General features: G+C 39.4%; 1 protein-coding gene and 1 long non-coding RNA gene across 5 annotated transcripts in view; both read right to left on the reverse strand.

The window, feature by feature from the left end:
* ECT2 (epithelial cell transforming 2) overlaps positions 1-21524 on the reverse strand; it is a 32985-nt gene extending 11461 nt beyond the window's left edge. For 2 of the 4 annotated variants that reach the window (XM_065674569.1, XM_065674566.1), the window contains exons 1-20: positions 21433-21524; positions 18414-18571; positions 17124-17203; positions 16922-17014; positions 15813-15995; positions 15056-15145; positions 13927-14034; positions 12708-12781; positions 12400-12530; positions 11259-11374; positions 10985-11047; positions 10380-10602; positions 8669-8805; positions 8065-8184; positions 6108-6176; positions 3903-4013; positions 2799-2895; positions 1982-2063; positions 986-1064; positions 677-796 (exon numbers count right to left, since the gene is read on the reverse strand). In XM_065674569.1, coding sequence (XP_065530641.1) covers positions 677-796; positions 986-1064; positions 1982-2063; positions 2799-2895; positions 3903-4013; positions 6108-6176; positions 8065-8184; positions 8669-8805; positions 10380-10602; positions 10985-11047; positions 11259-11374; positions 12400-12530; positions 12708-12781; positions 13927-14034; positions 15056-15145; positions 15813-15995; positions 16922-17014; positions 17124-17203; positions 18414-18543 — 2106 coding nt within the window. In that variant the 5' untranslated portion in view covers positions 18544-18571; positions 21433-21524. The remainder of the gene's footprint in view (positions 1-676; positions 797-985; positions 1065-1981; positions 2064-2798; positions 2896-3902; positions 4014-6107; positions 6177-8064; positions 8185-8668; positions 8806-10379; positions 10603-10984; positions 11048-11258; positions 11375-12399; positions 12531-12707; positions 12782-13926; positions 14035-15055; positions 15146-15812; positions 15996-16921; positions 17015-17123; positions 17204-18413; positions 18572-21432) is intronic. The other 2 variants (XM_065674570.1, XM_065674568.1) reach the window with 1 other exon arrangement.
* A 141-nt stretch (positions 21525-21665) lies between these two features.
* Positions 21666-25239, reverse strand: LOC136011951 (uncharacterized). Its single transcript, XR_010611524.1, has 3 exons — positions 24813-25239; positions 23750-23988; positions 21666-22094 (listed from the first exon to the last, which is right to left on the reverse strand). It is a non-coding gene; the product is annotated as an uncharacterized LOC136011951 (long non-coding RNA).
* Positions 25240-26649: the final 1410 nt, after the last annotated feature.

Genomic DNA, 26649 nt, shown 5'->3' on the forward strand with positions numbered 1-26649 from the left:
TCACTAGTCACAACAAGAGGCTTTTGTCTTTAAGTGCTCCTTAAGACAGCACTAATTTTGGATTATTGTAGAGTTCATCTTGTATGAAGACAGTGTTTTTACTGCTGTAGACAGTAACAAGTACTACCATAAAGTATCCTTTACAACCTCTGCTTCTCCACAGAGGTCTCCAAATCCTATGTTAGATTACTTTTCCCTTCTAATTCTTGCTAATGTACTTTTAGTCTAAGGCATTTAATATGTGATTATTCTTTTTTCTGGTAGTCTAAGCACAGACAGACCTGCCCCACAGTCCTACTGTCTACTCACATTAAATATGACTAAACCTTAAAAGGACAAACATCCTGCTGAGCCAAGGTCTCCAGCACTTTTTCATCCACTGGTACTACTCAAAGTGCTATTCAAATAAACACTTATTTCTTACCATACTAAGCTGCTTCTAATTTTTTGATCTGGCTGCAAGACAAAGGTTACATTAACACCTCCCAGACATCCACAAGTGACTAGCTACTTGTGTTGGCTTATACAATAACTAATGGATAGGCAACATCAGCATGTGCTGAACAGCTTTCCACGACTTAGAATTCTGTTCCAAAGATTTCAAATTTCATTTATGTTCATATGTAATGTCAAGCCTTTTACAAAATTCAGTTCATCAGATATATAGCCATCTTACCTCTAGGCAATCATTAAATAGAAAGAGTGTGACCTGTTCTCCCCTGTCACAGAGGTCATCACCAAGTGCTACAGTTTCCAAACGCTGAACTAAGCTTCGGTGAGAGGACAAGAGATTGGCCTAAGTGATAGAAGCAAAAAGCTCATTAAGGATTTAGTTCAAGAGCTGGATTACTGCTTGCTTACAACTTAACACTGGAAATCTATTTAAACCAGCACCATTGCATTTTAACCTCACATACTTTTGCAAAGCGAGCAAGCCAGTGCACAGTCATTTTAGAGGTATAGCAGCTTCAGAGAAATTACTTACTGGACATCCATCAACTTCATAGACAACATCAAAGAACTGCCTCTGTGCCTCTGTTTTTCTTTTGTCTTCATTAATATGTCTGAGGAAAGCATATTCTATTTAACTTCAATATCAAGCAACAGCAAATGAATGCACTGTATTCAAAACATCCAAAAATAATGAAGCTGAAAACATTCAGAGCTCTAGTTTACACAGCAGCACTGGAAAACACAAAAATCTACCACTCTTGCTCATTGACGTATTCAAATACCATACGTTCAGCACATAGGAAACTTCAGACCTAGAATATTCTTGTCATGTTATCAGTAGTTGACACACCATACAGTTAATATAGAATTCCCTGTCCTTGCCCCTAAGATTTTGAATGGAGACCAACCCACTGCAGTTCTTTATAGCCTGCATTTTAACCCTCCAAGTCAGGACTGCAGCTCACAAAGAAGCAGATGCAAGAATAATTACAATTTAAAAAGTAATTGTTGTTAAAAATTGGACAAACACCCAACCAATGCAGGCAGTCTCCATGCTGGAGACATACACTATACTTCCAAAAAATTGAGATTTACAGTCTGAACAACTTCAGCTTTAAGCTAATTAACTCACGGCATGGTGCCATGAAGGAGAAACTAATCTTCTACCAATAGCATGTCCTTTCAGTAGATGTAGGCATAGAAGTAAGATTTAAAGACAAAACATGTCTTTCCTGGGGGGAATAGACAGAAATGAGAGCTGGAACAAAACAGACAACTTAGGAGGTTCAGCTTCATGCTGAGGCATGGAATCAGCAGAGGTTCAGGTAGAAGTGGGGGTTACAATGCCACAGAGCTCTAGCACAAAATGCCAGAACAACAACAGCAGCCAAAGGGAGACAAAGGACATGTACAACTATGTATATTTACACAGAGACTAATGTTATGGCAACAACACACTAAGAGCTATTTCGAAGGAAGAGAGCTCTAGATGTATAACAGTACGTTTCATAGAATGAACATCACTTACGTCATCACTTCCTTTAATGACTCAATAGCTCTCTCTAGAGTTACTTTATCTGGGTTGTCTTCTGCTGTATGCTTCTTAATATCTACAATTAAGAAAAAATAAGTTAAAAAAACAAACAAAAAACAAACAAACAAAACCACACAAGAAACACAACATAAACAAACAAACAAACAGAAAAAAACCACAACCACATATCCTGGAGTCCAAATAACCTTGATTAAGTGGGGAGGTAGACTATACAGCAACTGTCCATGCCTCTTGGTGGGGGGGGGGGGAGGGGGGAAGGTGCTAAGAAAAGAAAAAAAACAACAAAAAACCCATGCAAAACACCTACAACACAAAAGCAAACCCTCAAGCTATTCAAAAATCAACAAGACTATGTGCTACTTTTGTTGAAGTGCAGAGACAAGCACAGAAGTCTTTCTAAATGAAGCAAAGGGTGTTGGTACAGGTTTTATTATTTTTATTAATGTACTCATTATTACAGCAAAGAGATGATACCAGGTGGAACACACGAAGCTGTAAACCTTGTCAATAGGAATTGCTTTCTAGTTTATGCAAGCTGCATTTGAATCTCAATTACATTTGTATTTGATGAGACAAAACCGTTGTCAGATCAAACTTTTCGTCTACCTATATCCTGCAAACAAATATGTGAACAAGTAAAATTTAGCCAGGAGTATGCTTTCTTCAGTAATTGGTCTCGTTAAGCATGATTAACTCCAGAAAAGCAGTTACCAATTATGACCAAAAGCTCACATTACCTTGGTTTTAACACTTGCACAAACTAATTAAAAAAAAAACCTCACTAAATTACCATTTAGCAGTAGAGCAACACTAGGCAGCCTTTGAACAGGACGTATAAGGAGTTCAGCTAGACTTTGACGGCCACACTCAGGTTTAGCTTGATTTATCTGGGGAAAAGAAAGAGGAGAAAGGAAATAATTATTTCTTTTTATAGACACACATAGAATCCCAAAGTAGGAGAAAAATTGTCTTCCTTGAAACTAGCATTGCAGTAAAGTTCAAGGATCACTTACCATAAATACTCAGTCATTAATATATTGGGTTAAAAAAAAAAAAAAGAAAAACATTCAAATCTGCACAGTATTTATTATTTATGCTCTCAATGTCTAGTTTTACATCGTCCATATTATCAGCCCCTCAAGTCTTTGTTGCCGATGCTAATGTGGAGTGGGATGGGGGATGGCCTATTCTCTTATTCATTCCTCATCTCTTAGATATCAATACTTGGATATAATTGCTGGTACCTCAGAAAACAGAAGCTCAACTCTTCCAAATCTAACTCAACAGTTTGATTACTCCACTATTACAGAGGCACTTGCTGGATACAGAAGAGTAACTAAAGCAATGCTGCTCTATTAATCAACTATACACCTTTATCTGAAAAGCTCAAGAGTCTTTAGACTCATCTTCAAATAACTTTCTTTGAATATTATCTTCCCATTGGATCTCCACTGTTACATTCCCATTCACTAGTCACAGGAAGTTGAGAGATTCTACTTCCCTCGAACCTCACAGCTGCCAAAAGCTAGTTAAAAACTGTTTCAGAAATACAAGTCTTTTAAACACATAGAGGGGGACCAATAAAAATCAGCAGCTCTAGTTATCTTTACAGAAAGGACATATTTGTGAGAAAGTAAGTAGAACACACTTTTTCCTACAAACGCACATAGCTAACCTTCTTTGAATGCTGTGTAACAGGAGGAACCCAGACCTCTTAAGTCTTACAAGAAGCTTGAGGGATGGAACTTCAATCCCTTCCTATTTCTATTTCACCAAGATGTTCTCATTCCTCCAGACTTCCAAAATTCCACATTTTTCCACCTATTGCATTAACTAGTTTACTTGGTAATGGTCTCCATGCTCTACACAAAGACTTCGTTTCGCAAACACTTACCTTTAGGAAAGCATGAAACCTTGGCTTCTGTTTTTCACATCTAGTAATAGTCTCCTTACTCATTTCGAAGAAATTCACAAATGGAGGGTATGTTTTCAACAAGTCTTTTGACTGAAAGAAACAACTATTACAGCTCTGCTTTACATGTTGCATAGCATTATACACACATTCATATGCCCTGAGAGCCATACAAAGCTGCTCAAAGGTACATTTCAATAAAGAAAAATAAAGACAGTGTTGTTAATCTATACATGTCCACAGAACAAGTCAAGGTAGTTCTGCATGCCAGATACTCAAGATTCAATGCTGCTGATTAAATGCAGACAGCTCTCAGAAACATTAATTACATGTAACAAGCTTAGAAGACGCTGATCAGCTCAAATGTAAGGCAGATTCTCACCTGGCAAGATGCTTTTGGTGAAAACTTTGAAAATTTCAGGCACGTATTCTATCCAGTTATTGTGATCACCTTTAAAAGGCACTAAACCACCAGAAGCAATACGTTAGACTGAATGCCAGTCACTACTTGCCTCAAAATGGACCAGGTCAGCAAAAACACAATACCTAGCAGATTACTTATATTAAAATGCATTACAGTCCCAGATCTAGCTTTCCTGTTCTGCACATTCTGTACTTGGGAAAACAAGAAGCCCTTACATATTTCAAGTCGACTCTGTCCCACACAACATCCTTGTCTCTAAGTTGGAGAGACATCAATTCGATAGGTGGACCACTCGGTGGGTAAAGAACTGGCTGGATGGCCCCACACAAAGAGTTGTGGTCAATGGCTCCATGTCCAGCTAGAGACCAGTAACGAGTGGTATCCCACAGGGATCGGTGCTGGGAGTGGTCTTGTTTAACATCTTTGTCAGTGACATAGACAGTGGGATTGAGTGCGCCCTCAGCAAGTTTGCTGATGACACAAAGCTGTGTGGTTCGGTTGATACTCTGGAGGGAAGGGACGCCATACAGAGGGACCTTGACACACTTGTGAGGTGGGCTGATGACAACCTCATGAAGTTTAACCATGCCAACTGCAAGGTCCTACACCTGGCTCGGAGCAATCCCAGGCACAGCTACAGGTTGGGCAAAGAAGGGATTCAGATGAGCCCTGAGGAGAAGGACTTGGGGGTGCTGGTCGATGAGAAAATGAACATGAGCCAGCTTCAGTGTGCACTCGCAGCCCAGAAAGCCAACTGTATACTGGGCTGCATCAAAAGGAGAGTGACCAGCAGGTCGAAGGAGGTGATCCTGCCCCTCTACTCTGCTCTTGTGAGACCTCACTTGATGTATTTTGTACAGTTCTTGTGTCCTCAACATAAAAAGGACATGGAACTGTTGGAACAAGTAAAGAGGAGGGCCACGAGGATGATCAGGGGACTGGATCACCTCCCGTATGAAGACAGGCTGAGGAAGTTGGGGCTGTTCAGCCTGGAGAAGAGAAGGCTGCGTGGAGACCTCATAGCAGCCTTCCAGTATCTGAAGGGGTCCTATATGGATGCTGGGGAGGGACACTTCATTAGGGAATGTAGTGACAGGACAAGGGGTAACAGGTTAAAACTTAAACAGGGGAAGTTTAGATTGGACATAAGGAAGAAATTCTTTACTGTAAGGGTGGTGAGGCACTGGAATGGGTTGCCCGGGGAAGTTGTGAATGCTCCATCCCTGGCGGTGTTCAAGGCCAGGTTGGATAAAGCCCTGGGTGGTATGGTTTAGTGTGAGATGTCCCTGCCCATGGCAGGGGGGTTGGAACTAGATGATCTTGAGGTCCTTTCCAACCCTAACTATTCTATGATTCTATTTGAAAGAACACCACAAGAAGTTTCCATGGAAAGTTATTCTCCTAGTTATTTACTATTGATCAGAGGCAGCTAATAGGTAAGGCTACAGGAAGAGCATCTTTTAATGTCTGAGTAAAAGTGCATCCATAGTGTTGCGAATTACAGTTCTCAAACTGTATCTATTTGGAGTTTTACCCCCTCATACAAGTGGACAGACTTTTAAACTTGACATGGATTACCTATACAGAGTACATCATCTAACTCAACTGAAAAGTCTAAACAGAAAATACAATTGAAGTTAGTGTTCTTTCTCACTCAGTAGTGCTTTGCTTTTATCTGCCAACTCCTATAAATGGATTATTTCTAAGACAAGATAACAGCTCGTAATAGTACCAATGCATAAAAAAAAGAAATTGAAACTTACATATTTAAGAATGATATCACCAATACTTTTGCTTTCAGTCCAATTCATCATAAGATCTTCCAGGTCTTCCTAGAATAGATGCAAGGACAGGGGGTAGAAAATAAGATGAGAATAAACTGCATAAAGCTGCAAAGATGTGTTCAGTGTTCTGCCAAACATATATAATTAGCTGTGTGTTTCCATGCTGACAAAACAGGCAATCCTAAAAGCTGTACAGTTTCAAATTAAGCCCCTACAGTCTACTGAGAGCTGAAAGTAAAAGACCTCTGGTTTATTAAATATGTAGTTTTGAATCAATGAAAGCAGAACCTAGCCATGGTCAGCACTAGACAGCTCTGCAACAAGAGGACACTATTTTGTCCAACACACTACAAAACATATCCCACAGGATGATTAAAACAAAAAATACACACAGAAGACTATTGAACCAATTCTAATTAAGAGTGCACAACTAATACAAGACTCTTAAATCCATAAAATAGGATTGGAATATAACTAGCATAGATTTCCCTCACTTGCTACACCAGGGTGTCAAGGACAGCAAGACCAAGCTGTTAAGCCTGTATCAGCTTAATAAGGATCAAGCTTATTCACTGTCAGTTAGTAACAGGGACAGAAGGGCACACCTGAAGGTTCAGGTTTCACTTTAAGTGAAAAGGATTCACCATTAATATTTGTTGCTGCCACTTCTCACATTACACCAAAAATGAAGGGAAACATAACCTAAATACTATCTAAGCAACTTTGTCTACACTGCATGCTGCAGGTGAATCCTGCTTGACACACAGACACGCATACTCTCTACTTTCATCTTAATAGGCACATATCAATACCTGTCATGATATTAGGCTGGATCCCAACAGATGGGGAAAAAAAAAAAAAGAAAAAAAAAAAGGCAAAAAAAACACACACCCAACCAAAAAAAAAAAATCCAACAAAAAAATAATTATATACATATAAACCCCCACTCAGTTACAACCAGTCTGCAAGTCCCTCTATTTTAAAAGCCTACAGTGAAATGCAGCCCAGAAAAGACATTTGCCATTATTTAAAGGAAATATTACAGCTTCATATTTGAGGAAGACTTGAATCACAATCTATTGTGAGACCCAGAGATGGCTTCAGAGCGTACTTGCAGTCCAGATTGTTTTCTTGAGTGTTTATTTTGTATTTCAATCTCATAGGAAATTCTAATCAGCTCTTACCAGGCCTTAGAACCAGCCTAGCTGCTTCAAAATTTGAATTGTGGGCCAGTTTCATGACCTGGTAGCTTCTGACAATTGGTTCAAAGCCATTTAAGGAAGGATTATTTGTTCCTCCTGAATGACAGTAGTCTCCTTATATGAAGATGTCCAAAGCCTAGGAAAACACTGATTTTCATTTTGTTGGTTTTCATGGGGTTTGGGTTTGTTTTGCTTGTTTTCTTCTGTGTGTTTGGTTTTGGTTTTATTTGTGGAGTTTTGTAGTTTGGTTTGGATTCATTAGTTGTTGGTGGGGTTTTTTTTGGGGGGGTGGGGCAGGGAGTTGTGATTTGCTCATTTTAGTTCCATAATTTTAGCTTTCCTTCCAAGAGTTCTTGCTTATTGCTTTAATAGAAATATGTATGTTGTAAGTACTTGTGAAGTAGTAACATTTGATGCCACTGCCCCCTTTTGACCAGTTCTGTATCAGTTACAGAGAACCTCCTACAGGAAGAGCTATTAAAACAGAAAAGGAGAAGACAACTCATGAACGGTAGTATTAGTTACATGCACATTACTCAGAATTCAGATATTTACATATAACTGTTATAACTTAGAGTGTACTTTGGATTTGCACCTAATTCCACAGATTGAACAGTAGGTAACAGCACCAGGATGAATCTACACCTATCCTGCAGATACAACTTGAAGCATGCAGATAAGATACAAGGTCTGTATCAATGCTTCCCCTGCAGGGAAGAAAAGTTGGAGCTTGCCTTGATTTTAGTATGCACATCAAGAATATCTGGAATGCTGCCAAATATGGTCTTAATCTCTTCCTGTGCAAGGATTGGTCCCCCAAGTTGTCCTTCCTTTTCCAACGGAACTTGAAATAACTGTTGAATTAGACAAAAAAGTTAATGCCCTCCTAACCACCACACATTGTATTAGACATAGTTATGAAAGCAATAGTGTTTCCCCTCGAGATTATACTTTCCTGCAGTCACAGTCTTGAGATACTCTCATTTAGCAAAAGTGAGTTATGGAGGAGTTATGCCATCTCTTTACTCACCATTATCTTAAAAATAAAAGTGATGGAGATCCTATTTTCCTGAAGTTCGGAATTTCCACACAAACTGCAATTCATTGCTTAGAAATTGTATTTTTTCAGCCCTTATTAATAGACAGTAACCATTTTCTTATGTCAGTAAATTACATAAAATTGTAATCAATTTATTTAAAAGTAAAACACTTATCTTGTTTTAAACCTTTGATACACCCAAGCCCTCAAAAGCCTGCAGATCACAGGTTGAAAATAATCATTAATGTAAATACTAAGTGCCTACAATTGAGCAGTACTTGCTTTAAAAACCAGCTTACCTGAATGATTGTTGTTAGAATATCAACATAGTTACTTTCTGTCTGATACAATTCCTTTGCAACCTGCCATCTTGCAGACTGTTTTAGCGCAAGAGGAGCTGCATTTTTGGAAGGCCTTGCAGAAGATTTGGGTGTTTCTGATGAAGAGATATTCGCAAAAGAAAGAAAGAGAGCTTATTACAATAGAGTCCATAAAGAAAAACTCACCCTCAAAAATGGTGGGCTGGAGGGGAAGGGCAGAAATCATAATTTTTAAGAAAGTTGTTTGTTTTCTTGGGGTTTCTTTTTTTGTTTGTTTGTTTTTAAAAAGGGGGGGAATATTCTGGAGGTTATTCTATAATTACCAGAGCTCTTTCTGAAAAAGAGTTTGCTTTATTAAAGCCTTATTATAGAACAACAGTAACATTATTCCTCAAAATTAATCTGAAACTAGAAAGCCATTTATGGGCATGTCAATGATTTAACCCTATTATGTTTAATAGGAAGTGAGGATTAGGTGCTAAATATTATTTATACATATGCTATGTACAAAAGTATTTTTCTACTTTCACTTTGCCATCAAAATTATTATCTTTCAGCTGCCTATCATCCCTGCATTAAGTATGTAGCTCAAAACCAGTTATTACAAATCAGTCTTTGCATGAAATACATACACTTCATCTCACGGGGAAGAAAGAGGGGAACACACAAGAAAGTAGTTTTTCTTCAGGTTACAGCCAAGATGGACCTTGAACAGTCCATTAATTTTAAATACTTGCTCATGTATCGGCCCTTAGGAAACCTGTACTCACTCATTTTGATGTCAAAGTTCATTACTGCCACAGTTACTATGAAACAAGTGTCTCACCTGTTGTTTTCAAAACAGCATATTTTCCTGAAACTCTCTGCTGATGCTGGCTTATAAGAAAATTCCACACAAGGGGTTACAAAGGCACTAGCATGAGCTAAGAAAGCTGGTCTTTGAGAGTAAGCTGATCTTTCCAGTTCCTTCTAAATTATCACTTACAGATTGTGCTTCACTAAGGTTTCTTATTTGACTTGCATACATGGGCCTTTTTAAAGCAGTAGTGGCTCCAGATACCTCCTCTATATGATGGAACTGGAGACTTTTTTTTTTTTAAAAAGCTCAGGTATTAGCTTTTGACTTATCCAAAATTTTGCAGTTTCTCTCTTCCAGAGTGCAGAGATATTAAAAGCTCTTTAACAGTTATCTCAAAAACAGCTGGTGATTTAAATTCTTCAGTTTAGACATGACAGTTTTCTGGCACAGAGTGTTACCTCAACAGAATGTTTCAAAGACCTATGATTTGGCTTTGCAGCTCTTTTCCCTTTAAATCCTTTAGGAAAGAATCTTTGCCCTCCTTTCTCCAAGTATCCCAACTACAGAGGTTTTTAGATTATTTACTCTTAACTACATCACTTATTTGCTGCAGATTATCAGCAGAGTATTTGAAGCACTGTGGAGTAATGTTGTACTTCACACTTATCAATTCCATATCTTTTCCTTGGTTTCCTTCAGATATGAATATGCTGTGATGACAAGAGGCAGCCTGGCCTCCATCTGAACTCCTCACTCCAATTCTGCTTTTGACATGCTTCAAAAAGGCAAAAGCCTGGGATTACTTAGCAAATCTGTAAAACTTCTAAACACTTGTATGCAGAGAGCTCTTTAACATTGCAAGTGTGTCTGAATGAAAGGTTTTATCTCTACCTGCACTGGTAGTGCTTGACTCTGGAGTGTTAGAAATATCCAGCAAGGACCCAATCGAAAGTGAATGTTCAGCTGATGGGCGTTTCCGAGGAGGGAATGGTGACACATCTGTTTCTCTGGTCAGCTGTGCAAGAGTCTCTTTCAAACGGCGCCTTTTGCGATTGCTGTTTGGAGTATTCAGAGAAAGTAGTGACACAGACTTCTTGAGACCTGGACTCTCTGACTGTAGTAAAAGAAAGTTTAGTGTTTTCACTCATTGTATCCAGCTCAGTTCAGTACAAAAGTAAGTGAATTGTAAAGATCAGCATATAACGCAAGTACTCTTATGGAAGCCAAAGGAAAACAGGTGAAGCTTTTTTCCTGCTTCCCAAAGGTTGAACTTGCTTTTAGTCAAACAAAATACTAGCATGGGTGTCAATTAAAAAATAAATAAATAAATAAATACATAAAATCCAAATTAGTATTCTATATATAAAATTCAGAATGGATTCTCTGGTACTTAAATACTGCTTTGAAACATTTGATCTCTGGCCCAACACATACCATTGTGTATGCCAGTTTTACCACCAGATATATGCTGCATGTTACGCGAGAGTTCAACATACCTTTTCAAATAAATACATGGACTCTCCAGCTCTGGCATCCATTTGAATGCTTCCCCAGAACCACTAAAGAAAAAAAAAAAAACCAAAAACAAAAACAACACATTAAGAACACACTGCAGGACTTCACCCAAAGTTAAAAAAATTCAGAATAATATGTATAATAGTAAGGCAGAGTTTGCATACTAAATACACTTTTTTCAGAATAAGCCACATGTTTGCATCTCACACAGAGCACCACACAGCAATATTCTTTCAAGAACTTGCCAGTACTAACCTCTTGCTTTACAACATAAAGGTTTTTTAAAGGTTCAAATGGAAGATCTTTTACTGTACTTTCTTCAACCACTAAGTGCGTACACCTTTCATCACCAACTGGTAAATAGTGTCCTCCTAGATAAAAAAGGCACGTTAGCAAGACCGAATATTATTATTGTTAGAAATTATAGATCACTTGATAGTTCTGTGGCACCTATCATTAACAAGAGAAGAACCAAAAAGAGATGAACTCTTCAGTAACCTGACCAGTTTTGGACCTTACGTAACATCCCAGCTACTACCAGCAGTGGGCAGCTTTTAGGAAATAGAATATAATTTCCAGTAGTAAGGTACACGTTGAAAAAATCAGAGTTCACAGTGTTCAGGAAGCATTTAAATCTGCCTGGCAACAAATGCAATATTCTCCTGGAAAGCTTTTCTTGTTTCTTGGAAGAGCAAGCCAGGAACACTCACCCTAAAGACATCCACAAGCTAGGACCTGTGCATGTCACACTCTTGTGAGGGAAGAGAATTTAAATAAATAAATAAATAATGAAAAAAAAAATTAAAAAAAGGCAAGCCCAGACAACTTTAATCTACTTCAAGCCTGTGAGGAAGCCTTGCTGTTACAAGCTTGCTCCATTCCCATGTCTATAGTGCTGTCACATGCAACTCAACTTACAAATCTCCAGACTTGTATTGCTAATTTGCTACATCATTACCACCAATGCGATTATTAATATCGTAACACACTACTGGAAACTGGAACACTTCCAATCAAGTGTTCTGCCAGTGATGATTCATATCAAAGTTGTAAACATTGTAGATGCTTTCTGTGAATTATGCAAACATGCATAACCACAAAACTGGTTACAACAATTGAAGTAGAACATACATACATACCAAGTTTTCCAGGATATCTTCAAGCATCCTATAATTACTTCTTTTTCAATTGTATAGTTTCAATCTGCCTAGGAAGTTTGAAATCTTCAACAGCTACCAGAACTTATGCATATACCAACATCAAAAAATCAATTTATAGCTTTCCACGTTCAAGAGACTTTGTTAAAATATTCACAGTCTAGTATTTCAACTTCAGTGAAGTGCGTATCAGCTATAAACCCCACTCTTTCCACAGGTCAATTTTCATAAACAATAACCTTGCATTTCTGTCATTTCTTCCATGTTAGCTTTCTCATCATCAGAGAATCCAAGGAAACTTAACATGCAATCCTGGAAGGGAGGAACCTTGAATTGATTTCTGAAGTCATCATCAGCTGCACAGAAATCACTGGAAGAAGAAAAAGATAAGTTAACAATAATTAAAAAAAAAAAAAACCAAAAAAACAACCACACACACACACTAAAAGGTCACTAAATCAGTGCTACATCACTACTTAAACAAAAGCTCACAACACCAAAGGTGAACAGGACGCAAGGTTAAGGCTGAAGGCAAACAAACACCTACATTTCATTCCTTTTCTCCCACGCCTTATAAATCCACTCTGCTTTCACGATAGGAGTGCCCAGACTCACAGCAATCTATAAAACAGGAAAAGCACAAGTTGTATCAAGGGTTTCCATTTAAGTCTTTCCCATGCCAAGAAAAATTCATAACCATGTTTTTATCTTAAGACAGATACTGCAAAAAGTGAAAATATTCCTTCAAGAATCACGTCCAACTAACTCCCAAGAGGTGGAATGTATTAATTCTTCAGTGACTAGGAAATCAGATCAATAGTTACTTTGACACTTACTCCAAAGTGCACCAATGTTAGTCTCATGTCCTTTATCACTGACAAAAACACAAAAGAAAACCTCTGCTCTAGTGGAAAACTGGATCTTTTTTCTGCTTTTGATACTTTGAATAAAGACACACATCCCAGCGTGCTTTTACCAAAAAGAAGGCAACTATTCCGAAAGTAACTTCCATGGCCAAGAAAGATAGTAAAATTTTCCTACTTTTTCCCTTTGAGTTGACAGAAAGGAGTGCTTGAACATAGTTAGAAAGTAGGTCTTCCAATTGGAAGACTAGAAAGACTAGGAAAAAAGGCAACAGCCTGCTAACAATTCAAATAAGGGAGAGTCAAGGGACACAGTCATTGCCATATCATATTCCATAGTACAAAAACCTACAAATTTGTATATACTTGTCAACTAGACATACATGTTCTGAAGTATTCCTTATTTTTTTTTGACAACACCAAAACTCACACACATTTATGCATAAAGAAAGATTTGAACACTTACACGTAGGAAGTAAAAAAAATTTTTAAACAAGATGCATACAAATTGAGTACTAAAGTTTTTTGCAAGTTATTTTAACCTTTATTGTTTGGATAGTCAAAAATGCAGGTATATTGATAAAAACTTGTTCATTGATAAGCAAGTATTTGCCAATCTTTTTAGTACTGATAACATCAGTACTTAAGTACTTAAGCATTTTGGTTATTTACTATACTTGTCTATTTCAAAATCTTAGCTTGGCAGGTTTTATTATTATTATTCTCCAACAGAGACAAAAAATATGTCAAAGCTTCCCACCATGAGACTAAGAACTCACCATTACAAGTTATTGTTGTTAGTCCAGGAAAAAAACCCAGCAGTTTACCAGCTGAAGTATAATTCACAGACTTAGTCTACAAGAAACAAATCTGGAATTTTCCAAAAAGTACAAGAGTACATACTCTGAATTTGTCTCCATGTGTTGAGTTAGCCACCAGATGTGTAACTTTTGAGCTTAAGTCCCTGCGAATAATTCCACCCATATGGTGAACCAAGGTCACCAGCTTAACCTGAAAAATAAAGATCAAATAAGTTTTCAGTGTATCTTTTGAAATGTACAGTGCAGAGTGACAGCAATACAAAAATAGTTTACAAAGCAAGCTAACAGGTTACACCCAATGTCTTTGTTCTTAAAATAACTTGTTTTAACTTTACAAACTTTTTTTTTTTTAAACAGTTAATACAGCCTTGCTGTGTAACTTGAGGAAGACTACTCAAGCCACCAGTACTCTCATAAGGATCACACATAATGCCATTACCCTCTCATACACAATAGACTCAAAGCATGCTTTCCTCATTGATTTAGTCAGCTCTCTGAAGGGGCAATTGTCAGAATTCACACTGCAATTTGACCAGTTTGAATTAAGCAGATCAAACCTAATTACCCTAGCACTGGGTAAAGCTTTTGTTTGGTTTGGTTTGGTGTTTTTCCTGTTGGTTTTAGTTGGTTGGTTGGTTTTGGTGTTGTTTGGGTATTTCTTTCCAAATGAAGACATGGAACCATATAGTTGACTCCCAGGTGTCCAAGAGGGAAACTGGGTGTCACCTGCATCACTGAAACGCAAAAGTAAACTGCTTGAGTATCAAATCACTTAGACATGTCAAAACTGAAGTCCTGATAGCATGATAGCATGGCAGCAAGACAACATGTCTGCAAATGCTCTGAACTGGACTACAGAGCTTCACATCACCACACTAATACTTGTACAAGTAAGAGGACACTGTTTGGTAAACATAATCATATCTAAGTCCTCAATCTGCAAATCTTTAAGCCCTACTGAATCAAAGCTGCTTAATATCACTCAAAAAAGTGACCAAAAACAGCATGGACACAATTATTTCAAAAAGGAAGCAGTTTCATTCACATCCTCCAATATCACTGCCTTTGGACATGCAACAAAGCAAAACAACAATTCATCCCCCCACACAAGCTTTAGTAATGGTTAAACCCTACGGGTGACTGAACAGAAGATCATTTTGAAAATAAACTTAATATAGTTTAACCAATCCAAAGGAAAAAAATTGTCTTACTAATTCATCTTTCTTTCTGAATCCTGTAAAGCACAGTACCAAGTTCAACATACTTGCACAGTACAGTGGACGACAGGAAAAGGGTAAAGGCTGAAAATAAGAAGTAATCATATTAGTCAAAAGCATACTGCTTCCATTGAAGTTTTAATATTATCTTTAATATAATACTGTTGTTCCTAGTATTAAGATGCATCAGACACTAGCCCAAGTCTATGTATAGCCTTTTCTGTGTCCCTGCCTGTGGCAGGGGCATTGGAACTAAATAATCTTTAAGGTCCCTTCCAAACAAAACCATTTTACAATTCTATGATTCAGTTACACCTCAACTCCAGACCTGCCAGCATTCTGACAAAGTAACTACAGCATCCCCAAGTTCTACAGGTAACGCTCCATCCTTTTTTAACTCTCCCCAGATCATCTTCTTTACGTGATAACCTTTGGAAATATAAAGCATCTGCTGGAGCATCATTTCTATGCTGCATTTCATAATGGCACAATCCCAATTAGTGGGTCAACAACAACCACAACTACTGCAGCAGCTGTAGACTTCCCACTGCCTTCCTTTGCTTTCTTGCTATGTGCGATATTCTAACACAATATTCTAACACAATATAAGAAGCCTGCTTTTCTTAAAATTCTCTTGCTAAAAATATTTATGATTGATTGGCAGAGCGAAATAGACTCCATTTTGAACACTTAAGATTTAGAACTCACTGCACCAGAGAACTACTCAGCTGATTTCACAAGAAACACATACCTCTCCTTTTTGTGCACAGTGCAGTACTACTGGAGGTCCAATGACACGGCAATCTGCTTTGCAGAGGTTGTTGAAGATAGAATCTTGAAATTCTGATACAACAAAGATAGACTCAAATTCTGGGGAATCGGAATCTCCAAGTTCTTCTATTGTGTCTGTCTTTATGTAGGGCACTTTAATTTCCTTGATGTATAGGGATGAAGTGAAAAGCATTATTTAGACAATGTACTTACACTAGTATCAAAATTCAACTTTTTTTTTTTTTTTTAGACCATTAGAAAAAGGTATGTTTAAGATTTCAACAAATCTGCTCTTAGTTTTTGTGAAGGCCGAGATGCCGTGCTCTCTAGCATAAGAATAGGTATGAACTGCACCTAAAAAGAAGTCTTAAAGCAATTCCTGATTCTGAAGAATAAGAATTCTACTTACTTTAGTAGTTTAGGTATCAGTTCACACTGACAATATAGCACTGGAAATATTTACAGAAAGAGAAAAAATAAACTAAGCACAAAGAGAAACTGAATTTCAGACTGTCAGAACAGCTTAAAGTTCTTCTGGATGCTACTAAAAAGTAGTATACAGCTTGCAACAGGAAGCACTATGCTGCTTAAGACCTAAAGAACAGAAGTCAATTTTGTTCATTGCTTGATATTTTTAAAGGGCTCTAAAAAATTTGTCTGTTCCAATTTCAATCAGTAGATCCAAATTTTATTTTGTAGGCTTTTCACATTAAGAAATGGAAAACCACTTCTTACTCTTAAGTTTAAATGCAGCTCTCAACTGAAAGAGAAGTCAATTAACCAGTTATGAAATCAGATCATAGCAAAAACTTATGTGCTGACTGAATAAAGGCATGCAGTTGAATGTCTCCATCAAATCTTCTATTACCCCTTAGATAACACCGCTAATTAAGAGCTGCAGATATTACTTCCATATTAGAGAAAGTTTGTAAAAGAAGTGCCAATTTTGATGAGCTTTAAGTGACACCATCAGAACCATTAGCATGTAATATGACCATTATGCCCAATTAATATAGAGTGTGCACATTTCAGTCCCAGTGAAGTACAACATGCTGCATGCAATCACGTGTGCTTAATTGCATGACATACCATATGAATAATACTTTTTATTAGTTTTTCTTCTGCTTTACCAGGACTAGTTTTCTTTATCTTTATAACTGGTACTTCCATTATCTTAATGGTCTGTGGAAGAGGAGAACTTTAGTACAGAACCAGATTGGTAACAAGAAGTCTAAAAGCATACCATCTCATACCAGACGAGATGGTATCTTTTTATCTTAGACCCACATACCTCCAAGGCTTTCAGAAGCTCTTCATGTTTCCCTGCTTCCTGAACCAAAACCACTCTTGTTTCTATTTGAGGCATTTCTTCTATTTATAGAAAAACAAAGGTAATATTCATATTTTAATAGAAAAATCCATGTTCAGTCTAAAGCAAGCAGTAATATATAAAAAATAAAGGCAGACTGCATCCCTCCAGGATACCTTGTTTATCAGGAACAAGTCTGAAATTAAATGTTACCTCAAGAAGTCTTTAATTAAGGCATACCTAACTGACCACAGAGATTAAATTTTCTAGGATATGGTGAAATGAGATTCTGCAACTTATGATGATGAAGGCTTGACTTCACAAAAGAAGATCTGGGAAAGGCTTTACCCATGCTTTTGCAAGTGTGAGTAAACCCTTCGGTCCAGCGCAGTGGATTTTTTAGGTGAGGCACAGCATGCATGAAAATGGCCCTACCCTTTACACCTGAGGTTTACCTGCCAGGGCCTAGCAAGCTTGGACAGTGACAGAAAGAGTCTGCAACTTATAACCAGTTACTTACAGTCAAAGCAAGAACATGCAAGAAGAGTTAGTGAAAGAGAAAAAAAAAAAAAAGTTAAAAAAATTGACTTAATGCTTCTAGCAGAATTAGATTCCAAGACTTGATGGAAAATAGCTGGTATCTTTTTTAATTTCTGTGTTCCTGTCTGACAAGGTTCATTACTTGCTAGTAATTGCTCAGTTTCACCATGGAATATCAGAACTGAAGTTAGGTATCTTGCTCTTTTTCTCCATGTATTAATAAGTTTAGGAGAAAGGGACAAGTGTTGCCTCCGTGTCATTTGCACCATAAGACTGCCACTGGACTTTGGTTACTGCATTGAAGGAAAAAAAATGGTTTTGTTGGGTTTTAATTTGAAGATTTGCTCTTGAATGAACTTCAAGCTCAAGACTATTCACCTCTCTGAGGTCTACCTGCACACAATAGAGCAGTAGTTTCCAAACACTCAAAATACCACCTGGAATTAGTCATTCAACAGAAGCATCAAATGGAACTAACAGATATCTATATATCAGCCAGAAGACTCATTTGATTTCATGGCAGTAACCCCAAAATTTTTATAACAAGATGAGTGAAAAATTAAGACAGTCCGTATGTTGGTGAAAGGATACCAAACCAACACCATTTTGGCTACCCTACATTAAATCTAGAATTCAGCAAAGCACTTATGTTTTTTCAAAACCACTACATACCTACAAAGTAACCAGTCATTGAAAAAACATAGTAGTTTTAAGATAACCTTCTCCCATTACCTTCAACATTCAAAATAGATCCAAGAGATACATTCTCTTTTGAGCTTTCTCCAGTTTTTGAATCAAGAACAGAAGAATCAGACAAGAGGCTCCTCCCAGTTTCAGACATGAGCATACTGTTGTCAGCCATGATTACGTCTTGCTTCTTTCTTCAACAGCTAGAAGACATATAGATGTGCTAAGTTACAGTTGCAAAAAGCATAATAAGAGTTCTAGGACTAAAGCAGCCAGAAGTAATGTCAAACTTCTGAAAATAAAACATGTAGACTCTTATTAAACTCCCACTCACACTGATAGGGTAGTTCTGACAGAGTATTAGGAGTCACGCAGTTTTTAATAGAAAGGACTGACAACAAACCTGTTACAAAAATGATTCTGAACAGGCTGCTTACCAAAGAAATAATTTATTTGCACAGAAAGCTGCAGAGGGTACTTCAACTTTGAGCAGCAGGGAAGCACTAACTCTAGTGTTCATTTTAAAAAAGTTTTATCATAAAACACCAAGAAACTAAAACCACTTATTTGCTTCAGTGATAAACTATTATGAATTACATCTGAGACCAAGATTAGCACTGAAGTGAAACATTAGCAGAATGCTAATTAGCAGGGTACACAAAACATCTTGACATTTTTACTTCCCCCACGAGGTGTATTGGTTACATAAAAATGACCAGCCAGGGAGTAGAACCAGCAGTATTTAACAACAGAATCATAGAATGCTTTGGGATGGAAGGGACCTTAAAGACCATCTAGTCCTCTGCTATGGGTGGGGACACCTTCCACTAGGCCAGATTGCTCAAAGCCCCATCCAACCTGGCCTTGGACACTTCCAGGGATGGGGTAGCCACAGCTTCGGTGGGTAAACAGTGCAAGTGTCTCACCACCCTCACCGTAAAGAGCTTCAAATACCTAATCGAAGCCTACCCTCTTTCAGGTTAAAGACATTACCCCTTGTCCTATCACTGCTTGCTCTTATATATTTTATTTTACTCAAAGGGAAGTTACTTTTGTGAAGAAGCACAAGTCTTCAAAATTCATAAGCATATACATATATGCATGCCTGTCTGCATGATCTAGTTTATTGTCCTACACTAACTGTAATATAATAGAAGTAGCCGTACATCATCATATAAAGAGGCCTTCTGTCTTCTCACAGATATATTCTATCTGTGCTCTCCTTGCCCAAATGAACATACTGGAAAGGCAGAATTCTTACAACTCTCACACCCGAATCTTGTACCAGAAAGTTTGTTCTAAAGCACCTGCCCAACACAAAGTACATTCTTTTGTGCATGAAGCAAGAAACACACATTTCCTGTGACTCATCACTCACAAAGATTTAAATATTTGCACCGAATTTATCTAGACTAGCCACTGTATCTCAACTGCTGTAGTATAATAACCCTCTATCACTTTAACTGAAGTTGTTCTCTTCCTGACTGCAAAAGACTTTTTAAAACAGTAGCCACTTAACATACTGAAGCAGTCTGAAAGACATGACACAGTAAAACCTGTAGAGAACAGCACATACTATTTTCCAAGTTGTGCTATGCTTGTTCATTTACATAGCAAAGTCAAAATCAGAAGACTGAAAAAAAAAAACAACAAAACAAAAACTATGGATGCTTTGGCACAACAGCAATGTAGAAAAGGGCTTATCTTCTAGAGTTCAGGAGATCATGTTTGAGACTCTTGGTCAGGCTTCCTATCGTCACAGTACATCATTTAAGTTCCTAAGCAGTGATGACCAGTAAGTCAACACTACAAATCTATCATCATTCTAGGCATATTATCAATATTGCAACCCTAGTTACAATTTTGATGTCATGCACAGCTATGCAGGCTCTATAGAATTAAGTTTCCCAGCAGTAAGTCCCAGTCACCCAGCTAGTTTATAGCAAAATTGCTGAGAGCTAGCAAGAGGAGAACATAACTTTAACCAGTCTTCCTGGATCACCTGTCCAGAAGGTTATAAAGATACTGCTGGGAACTGGTATAGCATTCCCCCTTCTTTGGTAGTGAGGGTGGAGGGAAGCATAATCTTGGAAGACTCAAACCATATTGTTAATAATGATTACCACACAGGCAGTTACATGTAAAATCGGGGGGGTGGGGGGGGGAGCACACCATACAAAACAAAACCCACATACTATTAAGGACACCATTAAATTTAAATCCTAAAGATCACTTTTTAGAAGTCTGAGACATCAGTACAATTCCTGTCATGCTGCTGTTGTCATACCTAATAGCACATACATGAACTTACAGAGCACTTCCTAGTGTATTTGGGAGAAGCCCATACTGTGGGCTGGACATTCATTTTCTCTATAGCTTTTCCAAATTATTTATTCATTTATGAGATCCCATTCTGGGTGTGTTTTTTAAAACATTCCCTGTTTTAATGGTCACATGTTGATAGTGTAGTATTAGTCACTAGACTTAGGCACTGAACGTGCCAACACAGAGAAGATGTGGGCATAACAGTTTCCCCTCACACAGAAAAGAACCGAAGTCAGAACGCCATCATTACAGCATTCAAGCAGACCCGAATGCCCTTATAGCATTACACTTAAAAATGACCTCCCAGGAGCTTGTGGAAAGCCTTAAGGTTACAAAACATAAGCACACTAAACCGTATGTAAAATGTAGGGTTTTCAACGCGAGAAGAACACATGTAAAAGCCTCCCATGTTCCCCATTTCTTCTGGGGGAACCACCCAAGAGAGTGATCAGACCGCACTGCGGGGAGGTGTCCGGAGGCGAGATATCACCAGCTGCTCTCATCCCAGGAGCTAGCAGGTGCCCGCGGGCCAGGGCCTCCGCTCTGCCCAGAAAAAAACACAGCGACCTCCGAAGGGCCCGGAGAGCCGCTGCCCCACGGCCCCCGTTCTCCCGGGTGCCCCAGCCCCAGGCCCACCTTGGCTGGCGCACCTTCCCCAGCGCACCCGCACCCTCCGCGAGCTCAGCCACCCAGCGCCACACCCGACCGGTAACAGCGCCAGGCCCCAGTCTCCCCTCACCGCTAACGTCGCCAACCGCAAAAGCAACCTCCTCCATGAGCGGCCGCCACCGACAATTCAAAAAGCGAGCCGCCGCACTAAGTGCGCCACGCATTGGCTGCCAATCCCACTACCCCTCTGTAAACCACCACCTCATTCGTCATCTCTCCGAGTTGTCCCGCCCCCTTCCCCTCCTTTTTTGGACAGCGCTTTTCGTCCTTGCCTCTCGGATTGGGTGCTATACCTGCCGCTCATGGCTGGAAGGTCTCCCATTGGCGGTGGGACGTTTCCTGGGCAGACTATCAGGCCTTGTGACAGTACTCGACAGCAGGTTGTTGAATGGGTGAGGGGTGTTTTATGCTGATTGGTTGTCGGGGGGTTTCGAACGCTTCCAACGGCCGCGGCGGCGTGGCCCGGATGCGGCCGTGCCAGGCACTGGTGTCCGCTGCCGATTCGAGGCGCTGCCGGCTGGTGTCACTCTGTGGCCGCATGCAGATAGCGGTTAGCAGCCCGCAGCGTGGGCAGCAGGGCTGGTGCCTTCGCGAACACCCACAGCGTGGCCCGGCCCGGCCCGTCTCGTCTCGTCTCGTCTCGTCTCGTCTCCTCTCACCGTGTCCTGCCCCAGACTGTCACGTCGGGTGCTCCTCCGGAGATCACAGCGCATACAGCTGCCCTTCACCCACCTATGGACGGTTATGCAAAAGGCGGATAAATAGTTACTGTGGCTGCTATGAAATATATTAATGCTATTAATAACTTAATAAGTGCTGCGTCGCCGGAGGTATTAGCGTGCATATATTATGTTGAGTTTCAAAATAATCATTTTACAGGAAACGAGGGAAGAGAGTTGACAGGAGAAAATACAATAGGTCAAGGTGAAAGTCAACCAGCTGACTCAACGTCACCAACCCCAAAACAGGTTAATTATAGCAAATTCTTTACCATCCTTTTTAATTTTCTCTAATACTAAAACCTACCGATCTGGAAAGGAATTCTTTCACAGGGACTCAAGCCTCTGAAACCTAATTTAGCATAACATTTCACTGGCTCAATATAAAAAGAATGAGATATATATTTTCTATTTCTACAATTTTCTATCATATGCTAAATTATATGCTAAATTGAGTTCTTAGATCTTATTAATTTTGATACCATATCTTAATACCTTACATATAACTTAGGACATATAACTATATCCTAAAATACAGGTTTTTATTAAGGCATTTTCATGACTGACGAAGCAGCTGTGAGAATCAAATGACTATGATTTGGAAGAAAAACAAAATAGGAAAAAAACAGAAGATGACAATAGGTGTTGTTTATGTGAATAAAGATTTGCTGATGAGGTACTATTAGAATCATAGAATCATAGAATAGTTAGGGTTGGAAAGGACCTTAAGATCATCTAGTTCCAACCCCCCCACCATGGGCAGGGATGCCTCACACTAAACCATCCCACCCAAGGCTCTGTCCAACCTGGCCTTGAACACCGCCAGGGATGGAGCATTCACAACTTCCCTGGGCAACCCATTCCAGTGCCTCACCACCCTTACAGTAAAGAATTTCTTCCTCATATCCAATCTAAACTTCCCCTGTTTAAGTTTTAACCCGTTACCCCTTGTCCTATCACTACAGTCCCTAATGAAGTGTCCCTCCCCAGCATCCCTATAGGCCCTCTTCAGGTACTGGAATGCTGCTATGAGGTCTCCACGCAGCCTTCTCTTCTCCAGGCTGAACAGCCCCAACTTCCTCAGCCTGTCTTCATACGGGAGGTGCTCCAGCCCCCTGATCATCCTCATGGCCCTCCTCTGGACTTGTTCCAACAGTTCCATGTCCTTTTTATGTTGAGGACACCAGAAGACACCAGAACTGCACACAATACTCCAGGTGAGGTCTCACAAGAGCAGAGGGGCAGGATCACCTCCTTTGACCTGCTGGACACGCTCCTTTTGATGCAGCCCAGGATAAGGATACAGTTGGCTTTCTGGGCTGCAAGCTCATGTTTCTGGGCTGCCTGCTCATGTTAAGTTTCTCATCGACCAACACCCCCAAGTCCCTCTCTGCAGGACTGTTATTCTGAGGATAATATTATCCTGAGAATCCTATTAGGACTATTTTCCTGAGGAAAGTATTTCAAAATAACAGCCTGGGAAACAAGGAGGTCAATTCAGTTTTGACACTTGGGTCAGCCAATTATTACACAGTCCCACAGTTATGTTATTACATACAGAGAATTGCAACAATGACCTGCAGTCAAAATATAGCCTAACCCAAGGTCCTATTGTCACTCTGAAGTACCAGTTTGGGCCATGATTTTGTGGTGCCAGGCCATGCTAACCTGCACTGGCTTTCCACCTGTTCTTCCTTCACACTGTTACGAAGTCCTTTTCAGCCAGGTCTTAGGTTTCCTTCATGCCCTGAACCAGCGATCAAGTTTCTCCTGGGTTTGGAACAAGTTCTGCAGTCTCGGAGTCAATGTTGTTTCTGCAATATAGCTTCTGGAAAAGCTATTGGTGATTGCACATTAATTTCCGCTTATCCTCTACATCCTCAAAAAAGCAATATAAAATGTTGTGCCTGCAAAGACAGGAGAAGCATATTTATTGGAGGTGAGGATTAACAGTTGATAAATGCATCATTTCTCAGTTAAAGTTTTATAAAGAATATAGGGATACCTAAACATTCATTATGTAAACACAGGCTCACTATATATATAAAGAGTGACTTGGACATTAGCAATTTCTTAAATACACTTGAAAATTACAATCTCACGAAGCAACTAGGGTATTTTCATGAACCATTGTAAGCTATCACTCCTGGGACTGACAGAACTTAGACAAATTTTCAGTAGTAATCACTGAAGAAAAGTGAGTAAAATTTTTTTAAATCAAGTGCATTTATCATAGAATCATAGAACAGTTTGGGCTGGAAGGTACCTTAAAGCTCATCTAGTTCCAAGCACCCTGCAACAGTCAGGGACACCTTCCACTTAGACCAGGTTGCTCAAAGCCCCATCCAACCTGGCCTTGATCACTGCCAGGGATGGAGCAGCCACGGCTTCTCTGGGCAGCCTGTGCAGTGTCTCACCACCCTCGCAGGGAAAAACTTTTTCATAGTGTCTAAACTAAATCTCCCCTCTGTCAGTTTAAACCCGTTTATTCTCACTAGAGTTTAGATCAAGAGTGATGACAAAAATAATTACTATTATTTGTATGTCTGACGTTTAAAAATCAAAGTGCTTTTCTTAAAAAAGGCTCTGAAATAGAGACACCTATTGGCTTTTTTTGTGTAAAATGTAACATGCAGTTGAAACGCAATGTTCCTTCCGGTTACCTAGACATCAGTAACCCAGGAGTATAACATTCATTTAACAGTTAGTTTCCTCTCACAGTGACACCCACAGGGATAAAGTTCCAGGAGATTCGATCATTACATGAATCCCATCACATCCACTTTGTGGGAGCAGGGATCTCATGCATTGTGGAAGACAGACAATGAGGCCACTTCAGAAGAGCTGATGGAACCTGGAGAGGCCTGAAGGAGACCTCATTGTCCTGCGTTGTCTCTGGAAGGTGGTTGTCCATCAACTGCTCAATGGCCTCAGGCTGAGTTTATGTAGATAAATTGCTTGTCCCCTTGATATCTTGCATTTGGGGGGTTAATTTATTTTTCTCAGACCACCAGTGTATAATTTTTTCAATCGACTTCTTCGTAAGTGCCTAGGAAACAAAACCAAACCAAACAAAACCAAACCAAAAACCCGCAAAAAGCCACCTCAAAACAGATTCCTCAAAGAGACATTGATTCGGTTTAGCCAGAGCAGCAGCCTTCAAAGCAAGAGGGGATTTCAAGCATGGGGGTTAGTAGAAGCATGAGAAACCCCAGAAAAATTCCATTCAGCCTTTTTATGTCTATTTCAAGGAAATAAGTACATGAGAGAGGAGTTGGACAAGCCCCAGTTTTGCTGGAGGTTTGGGAACAATGATTTTTGATGGAAGAGACAGGTACAAATTATTACACTCAGGGATCCTGGGTGTGGACTTGGGAAAGCAAAGTAATGCGAGTTTGCTAAGCAAAGGTGAAGGGGTGCAGGATGCAAGGTAACAGAGAACACGGGAGCACAAAATGACACAGAAATGGGCGACTTGGTATAAAAAGCTGGAGACCTCAGGAATCTCATAGTGTGTGGCTTTCTTGACAACACTTGTTTCCAAGCTGCCCTTTCACAATCATAGTCTGCCCAAAACTGACTGAAAATTACAGAAACTCCATCTGCTGTCATTATGAAAACAGGGTAAAGATGCATGAGTCTTATTTCCTCACAAATTCCAGAAACTTTCTACTGTGACCTTTAGAATCAGCGAGGTTTTACTTCAGTTCTGGTAAAGATGGCTTAAAAGCTGACTTTTTACTTCTTAGAAACATATTTTTCTTTTATTACCTTTTCATATTAGTTTTTAAAGGAAACTTGTCCTTTCTAAGACTCTATTTACATTTCTATGTGACTTTTTAGTATAATGAGTTCACTTTTGAAAGCAATGTTATCGTTAAAGTCATATTGCTCATTCTTTTTTCCACATCAGGTTCATAATGCATGTGAACCTGGCTATTTAAATATTTTATTTTGTTGAAGATAGGACTGTGACTAAGCGTAAGTAGTCTTTTGTGTCAAGGCTGAACTCTATAGTGCTTTTATTTCCTGTGTGTCGGTGATGAAACTCTAGGTACAAGAAATATTCTCATGTTAAACCAAAATCTGTTACTGACCCAGGGTAGAAAAATAAAAAATAAATTCCCAGTCCAGAATAAAGTTACAAAAATCTCCTTTTTGGAATTGTTTTGTGATGTGTTAAATGGGAAACTACTTCTTCAGCTAAAATAAGGGTCTCCCTGAGTTCCTCCCGGAAACACATTGGATCTGGAATTCCCCAGGGTTGACTTGATCCCTTTTACAGCCTTCATCCCACATTCACAGCCTCCGGGCTCTGCAGAAGGGCAAACTCTGCCCAGACCCAGATGTTCCTGCACCCTGATGTTCCCATTCTCTGTTGGTGAGGAGCTGCCACTGAACATCTTCTGGTGTTACAACCCCTGAATATGGGAACCGGTGGGGATTTTGCTCATGGGTCAACCTCGCTGCGGTACAGTGTGCCATACAGCACCACACTGAGATGCTCAGGTCGACAGGGGGCAACAGGACGCGGGGCCTGGTAGAGGGGAGGCAGAGCGGGACGCTCC

This window comes from Lathamus discolor, chromosome 3, assembly GCF_037157495.1.
Source record: "Lathamus discolor isolate bLatDis1 chromosome 3, bLatDis1.hap1, whole genome shotgun sequence".
Lineage (NCBI taxonomy): Eukaryota > Metazoa > Chordata > Aves > Psittaciformes > Psittacidae > Lathamus > Lathamus discolor.